The sequence below is a fragment of the Triticum dicoccoides genome, chromosome 1A (genome assembly GCF_002162155.2).
Source record: "Triticum dicoccoides isolate Atlit2015 ecotype Zavitan chromosome 1A, WEW_v2.0, whole genome shotgun sequence".
Lineage (NCBI taxonomy): Eukaryota > Viridiplantae > Streptophyta > Magnoliopsida > Poales > Poaceae > Triticum > Triticum dicoccoides.
The window spans coordinates 348,496,991-348,511,138 of record NC_041380.1 but is presented as its reverse complement, the minus strand read 5'-3'; the positions used below and the strand labels follow the sequence as shown (position 1 = coordinate 348,511,138).

General features: G+C 42.9%; 1 protein-coding gene across 2 annotated transcripts in view; it reads right to left on the bottom strand.

The window, feature by feature from the left end:
- The window catches only part of LOC119288428 (fatty acid desaturase DES2-like), a 28,967-nt gene extending 19,322 nt beyond the window's left edge, over positions 1-9,645 (bottom strand). The window contains exons 1-3 of one of the 2 annotated variants that reach the window (XM_037568079.1): positions 9,465-9,645; positions 9,129-9,233; positions 7,685-8,117 (exon numbers count right to left, since the gene is read on the bottom strand). In XM_037568079.1, the coding sequence (XP_037423976.1) occupies positions 7,814-8,117; positions 9,129-9,166 (342 nt within the window). In that variant the 5' untranslated portion in view covers positions 9,167-9,233; positions 9,465-9,645 and the 3' untranslated portion in view covers positions 7,685-7,813. Of the gene's footprint in view, positions 1-7,684; positions 8,118-9,128; positions 9,234-9,464 lie in introns of those variants that run through there. The other variant, XR_005141207.1, reaches the window with a different exon arrangement.
- Positions 9,646-14,148: the final 4,503 nt, after the last annotated feature.

The window sequence follows — 14,148 nt, the reverse complement described above, 5'->3', positions numbered from 1 at the left end:
TACCGACGATCGAATCTCGGGCAAGTAACATACCGATGACAAAGAGAACAACGTATGTTGTTATGCAGTTTAACCGATAAAGATCTTCGTAGAATATATAGGAGCCAATATGAACATCCAGGTTCCACTATTGGTTATTGACCGGAGACATGTCTTGGTCATGTCTACATAGTTCTCGAACCTATAGAGTCCGCACACTTAACGTTCGGTGACGATCAGTATTATGAGTTTATGTGATTTGATGTACCGAAGGTAGTTCGGAGTCCCGGATGAGATCAGGGACATGACGAGGAGTCTCGAAATGGTCGAGACATAAAGACCGATATATTGGACGACTATATTCGGACATCGTAAAGGTTCCGATTGATTCGGGTATTTTTCAGAGAACCGGGGAGTTACGGGAATACGGGGCAGAAGTATTGGGCCTCATGGGCCAAGTGGTGGAAGAGAGGAGGCATGGCGCACGGCCCCCCTAGCCCAAACCGAATTGGACTAGGGGGCCGGCCCCCCTTTCCTCCTTTCCTCCCTCTCCTTCCTTCTCCCCTTCCCCCTTCCTTTCCTCCTCCTAGGAGTAGGAAAGGGGAGTCCTACTCCTACTAGGAGGAGGACTCCTCCTGGCGCACCCTAGGAGGGCCGGTCGACCTCCCCCCTTGCTCCTTTATATACGGGGGCAGCAGGGCACCCTAGAACACACAAGTTTATCATTGATCCCTTAGCTGTGTGCGGTGCCCCCCTCCACCATAATCCACCTCGATCATATCGTAGCGGTGCTTAGGCGAAGCCCTGCGTCGGTAGCAACATCATCACTGTCATCACGCCGTCGTGCTGATGGAACTCTCCGTGAAGCTCTGCTGGATCGAAGTTCGTGGGACGTCATCGAGCTGAACGTGTGCTGAACTCGGAGGTGCCATGCGTTCGGTACTTGGATCGGTCAGATCGTGAAGACGTTCGACTACATCAACCGCGTTCTCATAACACTTCCGCTTACGGTCTACGAGGGTACGTGGACGATACTCTTCCCTCTCGTTGCTATGCATCACCATGATCTTGCGTGTGCGTAGGATTTTTTTTGAAATTACTACGTTCCCCAACAGTGGCATCCGAGCCAGGTTTATGCGTAGATGTTATATGCATGAGTAGAACACAAAGGAGTTGTGGGCGTGGGTATATACATATTGCTTACCATCACTAGTTGATTCTTGATTCAGTGGCATTATTGGATGAAGCGGCCCAGACCGACATTACGCGTACGCTTACGCGAGACTGGTTCTACCGACGTGCTTCGCACACATGTGGCTAGTGGGTGTCTGTTTCTCCAGCTTTAGTTGAATCGAATTCAATGAACATGGTTCTTTCTGAAGATCAAAAGGCAATCATTATACCGCGTTGTGGTTTTTAATGCGTAGGTAAGAAACGGTTCTTGCTCAGCCCGTAGCAGCCACGTAAAACTTGCAACAACAAAGTAGAGGACGTCTAACTTGTTTTTGCAAGGCATGTTGTGATGTGATATGGTCAAGACGTGATGAGATATAAATTGTTGTATGAGATGATCATGTTTTGTTAAAGTTACTGGCAACTGACAGAAGCCTTATGGTTGTCTCTTTATTTCATAAGATGCAAGTGCCATGTAATTGCTTTACTTTATCGCTATGTGATAGCAATAGTTGCAAAAGCAATACTTGGCGAGACGACCATGTGATGACTGATACGTCTCTGTCGTATCTATAATTTTTGATTGTTCCATGTCAATATTATTCAACTTTCATATACTTTTGGCAACTTTTTATACTATTTTTGGGACTAACATATTGATCCAGTGCCCAGTGCCAGTTCCTGTTTGTTGCATGTTTTTTGTTTCGCAGAATATCCATATCAAACAGAGTCCAAACAGGATAAAACTGATGGAGATTTTTTTGGAATATATATGATTTTTGGGAAGAAAAATCCACGTGAGACGGTGCCAGAGGTGGCCACGAGGCAGGGGGGCATGCCTGCCCCCTGGGCGCGCCCTTGACCCTCGTGGGCCACCTGTAAGGCGCTTGGTTCCCTTCTTTCGCCGCAAGAAAGCTAATTTCTGGATAGATATCGTATCAAAATTTCAGCCCAATCGGAGTTACGGATCTCCGGGAATATAAGAAACGGTGAAAGGGAAGAATCTGAGAACGCAGAAACAGAGAGAGACAGAGAGACAGATCCAATCTCGGAGGGGGGTCTCACCCCTCCCACGCCATGGAGGCCATGGACCAGAGGGGAAACCCTTCTCGCATCTAGGGAGGAGGTCAAGGAAGAATAAGAAGGAGGGGGGCTGGCACCGGAGTGCCACCAGGGGCCATCATCATCACCGCGATCTACACCAACACCTCCGCCATCTTCACCAACATCTCCATCACCTTCCCCCCTCTATCTACAGCGGTCCACTCTCCCGCAACCCGCTGTACCCTGTACTTGAACATGGTGCTTTATGCTTCATATTATTATCCAATGATGTGTTGCCATCCTATGATGTCTGAGTAGATTTTCGTTGTCCTATCGGTGGTTGATGAATTGCTATGATTGATTTAATTTGCTTGTGGTTATGTTGCTGTCCTTTGGTGCCCATCATATGATTGCGCGCGTGGATCACACCCTAGGGTTAGTTGTATGTTGATAGGACTATGTATTGGATGGCAAGAGTGACAGAAGCTTCGACCTAGCATAGAAATTGATGCATACGGGATTCAAGGGGGACCAATATATCTTAATGCTATGGTTGGGTTTTACCTTAATGAACATTAGTAGTTGCGGATGCTTGCTAATAGTTCCAATCATAAGTGCATAGAATTCCAAGTCAGGGATGACATGTTAGCAGTGGCCTCTCCTACATAATACTTGCTATCGGTCTAGTAAAGTAGTCAATTGCTTAGGGGCAATTTCGCAACTCCTACCACCACTTTTCCACACTCGCTATATTTACTTTATTGCTTCTTTACTTACAACAGCCCCTATTTTTTATTTACGTAATCTTTATTATCTTGCAAACCTATCCAAAAACACCTACAAAGTACTTCTAGTTTCATACTTGTTCTAGGTAAAGCGAACGTCAAGCGTGCGTAGAGTTGTATCGGTGGTCGATATAACTTGAGGGAATATTTGTTCTACCTTTAGCTCCTCGTTGGGTTCGACACTCTTACTTATCGAAAACTGTTGCGATCCCCTATACTTGTGGGTTATCAAGACTTTTTCTAGCGCCGTTGCCGGGGAGCAATAGCGCGGGGTGAATATTCTCGTGTGTGCTTGTTTGCTTTATCACTAAGTAATTTTTATTTGCTGTTCTTAGTTGTTCTTTATCTTTTGTTATGGATATGGAACACGAAATACCAAAAAAATTAGGTGTACTTTCTGCTCATGGAGATGGGGAACCTCCTAAAACCCTCGATGCTGGTTATGTGAAAAATATTATGTACTACTTTAATAATCCTGAGAAAACCCCATTCAATTATGTAATGGGAGTAACGTTGGATCAACGTGAATACTTTAGGGATTACCGCTTGACACAAAAAGGGAAACTATTATGGGTTCAAATTCATATATTGAATTGGTATGCTAGGCAACTATGCTTGAGATATGATTATACTTGCTGCTCTAAGGTGAAGGCTCCACACCTTCCCTTTTCATGTGAATTTAATGATAATGAAACCTTAGCTTCTTATGTTTATGGTATATATGATTACTATGATGTGGAACAAATAGAAGAATTTGTTTCTTTTAAGGGTGCTTATGAAATTGAATCTATGTTTAAAGAGTTTGCAGATTTTGATGATGCTGTTTATAGACCTGAAAATTTAGCTATCTTGAAATATTGTTATGAGAATTATGAATACAATTACGAAATTAATGCGCTTATTGAGAAAGTCTCCGCTGTCCAAGAAGAGACTAATATTTTGCAGGAATATATGGAAGAAGAAGTTGATGAAACTGTGAGCTCATTGGATGAAAAAGATGAGGAGGAGAGCGAAGAACAAAAGGAGGAAGAGCGGGTTAGATACCCGGGCCCACCTTCTAATGAGAGTAACTCTTCAACTCATACATTGTTTAATTTCCCTTCGTGCTTACCGGAGGATGATTGCTATGATGATTATTATGATCCCGTTGATTTTTTTGAAATATCCCTTTTGATGATGCTTGCTATGCTTGTGGCCAAGATGCCAATATGAATTATGCTTATGGAGATGAACTTGCTATAGTTCCTTATGTTAAACATGAAATTGTTGCTAATGCACCCACACATGATAGTCCTATTATCTTTTTGAATTCTCCAAACTACACTATATCGGAGAAGTTTGCTCTTATTAAGGAATACTAGTTGACCCATTGCGCCAAATGGCACAGAGACCTACTGAAGACATGTTGTCGATGAAAATAGTTTCATGCTGCAAGAACCTTCAACTAAATCATACTATTTTTTAAACATGTTTATTACGTTGTCAAATAATAGTCTGGGAAAAGGGGAGCTTTGCATAATATGAATATGGTCAGTTTGAAAATATGGGCACTATGATGATAGAGTAAAGATGGCATGGTTGTATTTTTTTAGCAAGTTTGAAAACTTGGTTATCATGATGAGAAACCTGGCCATGCATATTTTCCTGCAAAAAAGAGGGAAAAGGATAAGAAACCTAAGGGAAAAAACATGGTTTAGTTGATTTTTTTACGCCAAGTGGCGCAGAGACCTGCTGATTCCATGTTAGCGATGAAAAGAAATACATGGTTCAATTGATTTTGTTACGGGCAAGCACACATGACAACAAATTTAATCTCTCTTAGTTGCAAACTTCACAAAAATCATAGAGTGGTCACTAAATTAGCAGAGGCACGCTAAAGCCATGTCCACGATGAAAAACAATTGCATGGTTTAATCCCCTTTAATACAAAACACGATGGATTTTTATGCACAATGAGATGAATGAACACATTTTAACTTGATAGTATAGAGTCTCATTTAAAAAAAATGTCTGGGCAAGCACGTGTGATAATAAATGAAATATACTTTGGCCCCATAAATGGTGTGTTGCCGTGTACAATGAGACGATATATACACATTCTTATTTGGTTGTATGAAGTCTAAGATGGTGCAGAGACCCGTTGAATCCATATGGACATTGAAAAGAAAATCCGTAGTTTGTTGGTTTAGTTGCGGGCAAGCACATATGGCAACAATTGTAATCTCCTTCAAGAAATAAAACGGTGGCTTCTATCTACAATGAGACGTATATGCACATTTTAATTTGGTAGCACAGAGTTGCACCCGAAACAAAATCCATGATTTAGTTGGCTTATTAGTTGTGGGAAGGCATATATTGAGCAAATTTAATTTCCTTTAATAGAAGAAAAAATGATGGCTTGTCGTCCCAATGATAAAAGACCACAGTGGGCAAGTACATATTATAATAAACATAATCTCCTTTAGTCGAAAAAATGGTGTCTTGTACACATTCTAATTTGGTGGTGTAAAGTCCCATTCAAAACCTCTGGCAGATTTACACATCATCACAGTAATGTGACTTGGTTAGTATGTGTTGATTGATAATCTATGTTGTTTTAGGCTTCCAGCACGGCTGAGCATGAGGGGAGCTCGCATGCAGTGGCGGAGCTACACTGTCAAAGGTGGGCATGCCAGTACAAAGGAATCCACTATTTTTCTCTCACAGGTCAGCCTACTCTCAATCCTCCACTTCATTTGCTACCGGCGGGACGCCGTGGCCTATTTTTGTAACACGTAGCTCCGCCAGTGCTTGCATGGATGGTCCCGTGAACATTAGCTCTGATGAAAGTGTGGACAGCAGCTCCGCTAAAGCCGTGGACACGATCTTTGATGAACATGTGGACACCAACTATGATGAAGGCGTGGACACCAGCTCTGATAAAGGTGTTTTCAGCAATGCTAGACATCAGTTACGCACAGGAAGATAAATGTATCTACAACCACAAACAATGCACATGCAGAAAAGGAGAGCAAACCTTGAGGAGCAGAAACAAGCTGCAGGTCTAGGAACAGAGCATTTCGTCTAACCTGCAAAATAAACACAAACAAAAAGGCAAGAACACAGGAACAAATGTGCAAACATAAAGCACATCTATCTATTAGCGCATTAAAACATGTCTGAATGGCCATCCAATACATACAGAACAACAGCACAACATCACAATAATACCTTTAATCTAAGAGAATAATACTAAAGAAATGATTTGAAGGAGAATAGAGCTAGAAAGTTTTTATTAATCGATGAGTAGCCTGGTTCTCTTCCCAATAATAAATATGCAGAAACTGAGGAAGATGGTCACCGATCAATTTGATATGCTGTGCTTTCTGCCAAACTAAGAGATACAATCAGCCAATATATTTTTAGCTCCATTACACGAATCTGATTGTAAGCTAATCCATCATCAGCACACAAGGGAACAACCCATGGTATATGCACACAGAGGGAGCAGCATACGCAAAACGCAGCACTCATAAGAAAAACAAAGAAAGAAGCTAAGGAGCAATGCATTACCATAAGGAAGAAGCACAACCAGGGCAGCAAGAGAAGAAAAAATGGCCGGATCACTGCGTAGCAGAGTAGGCTATAGATAATCAACAACCTGTGAACTAAGAGTAAATTCATAACATAGTGTTCCAAACGAACTTCAGACACCAAAATTTACATTTTGAAAAGAAGAAACAATTTGACCTTTGCTAGGCTAAACAAAAAAGGAAGATCGTGATAATATTGGAACATCTAACTAACAGTGCCTTAATGTCTCCGAGCTCATGACACGATCTGTAGTGAGAAGGATCAACAATTTTCGGTTTGTTGACACATTAGAAAACTACATGGGAGTTGCACAACTCCAGCGCTAACTAAACAACAAATGTCAGTGTGCAAGCTTTAGCATATCCAGGTAAAGTTCTCAATGAACAGAGTTTGTGATGGACGATTCTTCAATGAATTGCAAAATCAAGAATTCAAGGTACAGTTCGTCAGAGAACATAAGCAATAGCATTCCTTTTTGCATAAATAAAAAAATAGGATCGAAACAATTAACAGAAGAAAGAACCACCTTTTGGTTGGTAAGCCTTCCCTTTTAGGGAATCCACCCTTGTTATGCAAGCCTTGTGGCATCTGTAACCCTGAAACCACACATAACTCACCATCAGAAAACCGAACTTTCAAGCTTCCTAACATCCAGCAAAAGAATCAATCATGCAATCAAGATATGTAGGTAAACAAAAGAAAGAAAGCTTTTCACTACAAATCTCATCTAACTTTGTCGTATTCTCTACTCTCCCTCATGTAGTCATGTTTATAGCATCAAAATTTGAGAACTATACCTTGGGCATAAAAAGGGCAGAATATAGTTCATGCATTATTGCATCAGCTTTAAGGTCCGTCAATCAAACAAATCCCAAGCGTACGAATTGAACAAACTACTGACAGAAAACTGAAAGAACAAAGTAACATAAAAACACTTTGATTAAAAAATGTAGACCTACTGTGATCAGCACTCAAACGATGCAAATGTAAAATGATGCCAACCACTGATTATTCATGAACCCAACCCATATAGATGACTAAAGTGCAGAAAACTGAGTGTCCAAACATGCAGAATTATTTGTTTGACCAACAACTCCCCTATTACAGTTTATTTTGAGGCCATACCAGGTTCGGAATAATAGCAATGCTAGACAAGACGATAATGAGCTTCTGACCATGTTGTCGAGCAGCAAGTAGTCGGAGAAGGCGTGGTGGCCGCACTCGTGGGCGATCACCCAGATGCCGTTCATGACGCAGCCCTACACGACCCAGTAGAGCGGACAGGCGCCCAGCTGTTGCATGCTCGGGAGTGCTGGGATCCAGACCAACGCGGCGTATAGGAGGGACGCGATGATGACAAGGTCATAGACCACATAGGAGAAGGACCTGATCATCGAGCACTGCAAGCAGTGAGGCAGGATTGCCCTCTTGATCTGGGCCAGCGTGAATGCCGGCTTGTCCGTCGGCGCACACTGGAAGATCTCACTGGCGCTAGCGCGGCCGAGCATCTCCTGCTTCTCCCGCTCCTTCTCCATCATTCTGCCGCCAACAGCCATGATGTCGCTGACAAGAAAAAGCACTGGTGATCAGACAGTGTGGATGAAGGTATATATATATAGTATATAATTCAAGAACGAATATATATTCTGCGTTGTGTGTGTATCTGTTTGTCAAATGAGGCTGAGCTAAACTTCAGTTCAGGTTCAATCAAGTTTTAGACCCAATAAAAAAACGACAGGTTGGACTGGACCAGCTTTCATTCATGACAACACATGTCATTCAGTAAGCTGTACTTGGATAGTTAACTGATTGCCAAGCTAAGTAAAAAAGAACTGAAACTGTAACTGATTGCCAAGCTAAGTAAAAAAGATCTGAAACTGTAATTCAAGACTTTTGATTTGAAATTCAACCAAAAATACAACTGATTCAACACTGTAGGTCATATGTGTCACCAATGTAAAGAAGAGCTTGCAATCTGAGCCAATATAAAAGACATGCGTCATCCATAATGTTGCAAAACAAAAATCCTGAATTGGCTAGAAAATTAAGACTAAAAAGATCAACAAGTACAGAGAAAGGACTGATTTTGACAAGAAAAACTACTACTACAAGCTGCAAGAAAAACTACTACTACAATTTAATAATTGCACTGTAAAAAGAGCTTATGTTTCACAGTAAAAACTACTGCTACAATATGTAGATCTTTAGCAACGCTTCCACCTCACATTTTATGCTTCCACAAATACCAGGGAAGCCATTTGATGCACCCATCTGTAGAAGCCCTGTAGCGTCTGCTTCATTTGGTACAAGGAGATATCTCTCTTAAAAGATCTTAATGACAACCTTCACAAATTTCTTCAAAACTTTTATGACCATACTCTCTGCAACTGCAATCTACGCTTATCAAATTTCTTGAGCATTTAAATTTAAAGTAGCAAAAAAAGAAAAACACACCCTAAATCATCACGCATAAACTGGTTTGAATTATGGATGTGCCAAATAAGACGTTTAGCTAAACACATTACTACAACACAGTAGTTCTAAAATTATTACACATGGAGTAAGCATGCTAACCTCTCCATCCTACATTCCAGGTATTTCTTCAAGAACATCCAACATTCAGGCTGAGCTCCTATTAATTTCAGGCAGGCAAGATAGTACTTCTTCTCTTGTTTGAACCTGCAAAAATGATTGTATGCATCCTAAGTGTATACAACATGATCTCTGAACACAATTTTATTCAAAGCATATGAAAAAAAATACTAATTGCACAAAGTGCTACAATCATCTTCTAAACCTAATCAAGGGAAACAACATGGAGCAAAAATCTCCAAATAACACAAGGCCAAAGAGAAGCTATTTTTATGCAGTGTTGTACAAGTTCAGAGAGAGAGAGAGAGAGAAGCTCACCTCGGTGTGTGACATCAGATGCAATCACTGACATGTGCGCAACCACCAAAGCTGCGACCGCAGTCTTGACCGCCCACACTCATCGGCTCGCCATCACCTCGCATCGACCGAGCCACCGCCTGGACCCAGGGATCTCCTCTTCCTCCTGCGGATCCGGGCCTCCTGCTTTGCAGCACGGAGGGCGAGCCTCCTAGAGAGGCTATGGCGGCAACGAGGACGTGGGATGGAGACAGACGGTGTGTCATAAGGGAGGACAAGGAAGAAAGGGAGGGGAACCGCAGGAGGATGGGGAGTAGGCTGTAACGCCCTCGATGCGGCTATATCTCCCACGTGTCGAAGCACGACTTAGAGGCATAACCGCATTGAAAGCAATGTCGCAAGTGAGGTAATCTTCACACAGCCCATGTAATACAAAAGGGAAAGAGATACATAGATGGCTTACAATCGCCACTTCACAACAATACATGAATAAAGCATTACAACATCCAAATACAATCAAGGTCCGACTATGAAACCAAAATAAAGAACAACCCCAAATGCGACAAGGTCCCCCGACCGACCCCAACTGGGCTCCACTACTGATCAACTGAAAATGAAACAAGACAAAGGACAAGATCTTCATCGAGCTCCTCCTTGAGCTTGGTTGTGTCACCTGCCGGTAACATCGGGACCAGCAAACTGGTTTTGGAAGTATCTGTGAGTCACGGGGACTCAGCAATCTCACACCCTCGCGATCAAGACTATTTAAGCTTATAGGAAGGGTAAAAGGTATGAGGTGGAGCTACAGCAAGCGACTAGCATATTTGGTGGCTAACATATACGCAAAAGATAGCGAGAAGAGAGGACAAAGCACGATCGATAAACTATGATCAAGAAGTGATCCTAGAGCAACATACGTCAAGCATAACTCCAACACCGTGTTCACTTCCCGGACTCCGCCGGAAAGAGACCATCACGGTTACACACGCGGTTGATGTATTTTAATTAAGATCAACTTCAGGTTTTCTACAACCGGACATTAACAAATTCCCATATGCCCATAACCGCGGGCATGGCTTTCGAAAGTTCAAATCCCTGTAGGGGTGTCCCAACTTAGCCCATCACAAGCTCTCACGGTCAATGAAGGATATTTCTTCTAGCGGGAAGACCCGACCAGGCTCGGAATCCCGGTTACAAGACATCCTCGACAATGGTAAAACAAGTCCTCGACAAAGGCAACTTGGAGACGGATGAAACAAACAACATTGAGAAAAACTTGAGTTGAACTTGCGGATGTTGATCGGATCCACTTGAAGAGGAATATGCCGGTTGAAAAGGATTGACATACCAAACTCGATGATCGAGAAGGATTAGTGTTCACATCGGGGTATGAGAACACCGCTTAGGAAAAGGTATGGAATCAACATTTGACTTCGAAGCAACTCGAATACCACAACTCAAAACAAAAACAAAGGATTGGCTTGCAGAATAAGCCGGAACAAACATATGATAGAGATTTCGTCCGAAGTTTTCGTGGTGGGGCCTACACGGACTCGATCGTACAGCACCATCATGTACAAGGCAGTGCACATGACATACGAAGCATCCCCGAGTCGACATAGCCAAGGACTCTTTTAAGACACAACGAGACCACTGTAAAACCAACCGTGAATAGGCAGACCACTAGACGTCGAACCCCAATTTCATATCATACATCTGTCGGAAAGATATCCTAAGAGCTACTTGAATTCCCACTTATAAACTCCCGAAATTTTCCGGCTATGCAATCGGGTGTTGGGGATACAGGGGAAGCATAAAATCTCACCCAAACTAGCAAATCCTACATCCAGTTGTATCCATCCTTCAACACATAACCAAGAAACCTTCAGAAAGCGCCTACCTCAACCTTCGAATAGCATCCGTTATACGAGTTATGGCAATACTCATGAACTCCCGCCCCAGTACTGGGTGGTGTCAAGGTTATCTCACCAACAACTGCATAAAAGAGATTTTCGATGTCGGCGAAACTAAACTCAGGTATTCCAGAATTGCAATGATAAAATTGTGATGACAACACCTCGGAGCTCAACTCCCCGGGACACTGCCACAACCCCTAAATGTCAGGAGGCACCAAGAACAATGTTCTCATCACAAAACCATCAGAACGATTCCAAGATACCCGCGTGATCCTAAATTTTTTTAGTGAAATTTGAGAAGAGAAGAGTCAAAACTCTACGTCAGGATGACTCACCAGAGCGACGAAGGGACTGAGGAGTAAAAAGAGTTCCTAACTCTCCAATATATATAATTCCTAAGTGACTCAAAACATTTCTAGGCTCAATAACGCCAGCGATTCGATCAAGCAGGGGGCTCCTAAGGTCGGGGAAGGCTCTGATTACCAACTTGTAACGCCCTCGATGCGGCTATATCTCCCACGTGTCGAAGCACGACTTAGAGGCATAACCGCATTGAAAGCAATGTCGCAAGTGAGGTAATCTTCACACAGCCCATGTAATACATAAGGGAAAGAGATGCATAGATGGCTTACAATCGCCACTTCACAACAATACATGAATAAAGCATTACAACATCCAAATACAATCAAGGTCCGACTACGGAACCAAAATAAAGAACAACCCCAAATGCGACAAGGTCCCCTGATCGACCTCAACTGGGATCCACTATTGATCAACTGAAAATGAAACAAGACAAAGGACAAGATCTTCATCGAGCTCCTCCTTGAGCTTGGTTGCGTCACCTGCTCGCTAACATCGGCACCTGCAAACTGGTTTTGGAAGTATCCGTGAGTCACGGGGACTCAGCAATCTCACACCCTCGCGATCAAAACTATTTAAGCTTATAGGAAGGGTAAAAGGTATGAGGTGGAGCTGCAGCAAGCGACTAGCATATTTGGTGGCTAACATATACGCAAAAGAGAGCGAGAAGAGAGGGCAAAGCACGATCGAGAAACTATGATCAAGAAGTGATCCTAAAGCAACCTACGTCAAGCATAACTCCAACACCGTGTTCACTTCCCAGACTCCACCGGAAAGAGACCATCACGGTTACACACGCGGTTGATGTATTTTAATTAAGATCAACTTCAGGTTTTCTAAAATCGGACATTAACAAATTCCCATCTGCCCATAACCGCGGGCACGGCTTTCGAAAGTTCAAATCCCTGCAGGGGTGTCCCAACTTAGCCCATCACAAGCTCTCACGGTCAACGAAGGATATTCCTTCTACCGGGAAGACCCGATCAGGCTTGGAATCCCGGTTACAAGACATCCTCGACAATGGTAAAACAAGTCCAGCAAGACCGCCCGATGCGCCGACATCCTGAAAGGAGCTGCACATATCTCGTTCTCAGGGCAACACCGGATGAGACATCCTACGAGTAAAACCAGCCCTCAAGTTTTCCCGAGGTGGCCCCGCAGTATACTCAGTTCGGACCAACACTTCGACAAGCACTGGCCCGGGGGGGTTAAAATAAAGATGACCCTTGGGCTGGCCTAACCCAAGGGAAAAAGAGGCTAGGTGGCGAATGGTAAAACCAAGGTTGGGCCTTGCTAGAGGAGTTTTATTCAAAGCGAACCATCAAGGGGTTCCCATTATAACCCAACCGCGTAAGGAACGCAAAATCCGGGAACATAACACCGATATAACGGAAACTAGGGCGGCAAGAGTGGAACAAAACACCCGGCATAAGGCCGAGCCTTCCACCCTTTACCAAGTATATAGATGCATTAATTAAATAAGAGATATTGTGATATCCCAACAAAATATTCATGTTCCAAACATGGAACAAGCTCCAATTTTCACCTGCAACTAACAACGCTATAAGAGGGGCTGAGCAAAGCGGTAACATAGCCAAACAACGGTTTGCTAGAACAAGGTGGGTTAAAGGATTGGCTCAACAATATGGGAGGCATGATAAGCAAGTGGTAGGTATCGCAGCATAGGCATAGCAAAAGAGCGAGCAACTAGCAAGCAAAGATAGAAGTGATTTCAAGGGTATGGTCATCTTGCCTGAAATCCCGCAAGGAAGAAGAACGAGTCCATGAAGAAGACAAACGGACATAGTCGAACGGGTCCTCACAAACGCGATGTTATCGAAACCAACCCGGAGAAGCAACACCGGAAAGAAGCACACAACAAAGTAAACAACCAACACATGAACATGGTATGATATGCGGGATGCGGTATGCGATGCATATGCATGATTGCAAAGGAATGATTGAACCTGGCCTCAACTTGGAAATCAAAGAGTGCCACTGGAAAGGTGAGGTGATTTCGGTTCAAATCGATATAAAGATCACCGGAATCGGATGCACGGTTTGGAAATGGCAAGCAAAACAAATATGGCACCGGTCTGCGATAATCAGCAAGTAGCCATCTAAATGCAACATGTTAAATATGCTACAGCACTCAAACATGGCAAAAAAATACATGGCAGGGATCCACTCAAGAAGCTTAACAAAAGATAAACACTGAGCTATGGCTAAATCACTCAATAACAGGTGCAAACAAGCATGGCAAAAGTGCAAATGATAACAGGTTTCAGACTTAGTGAAATTAACACAAGTATGGAATTTATCATCAGGAAGCACACTTTAGAGCATGGAAAGTACAAGCTACAGGAACATAAGATGGCAAAGCAAGGCATGGCATGAAGCTACTCAGAGCACTTAACAAAAGTCCCTTA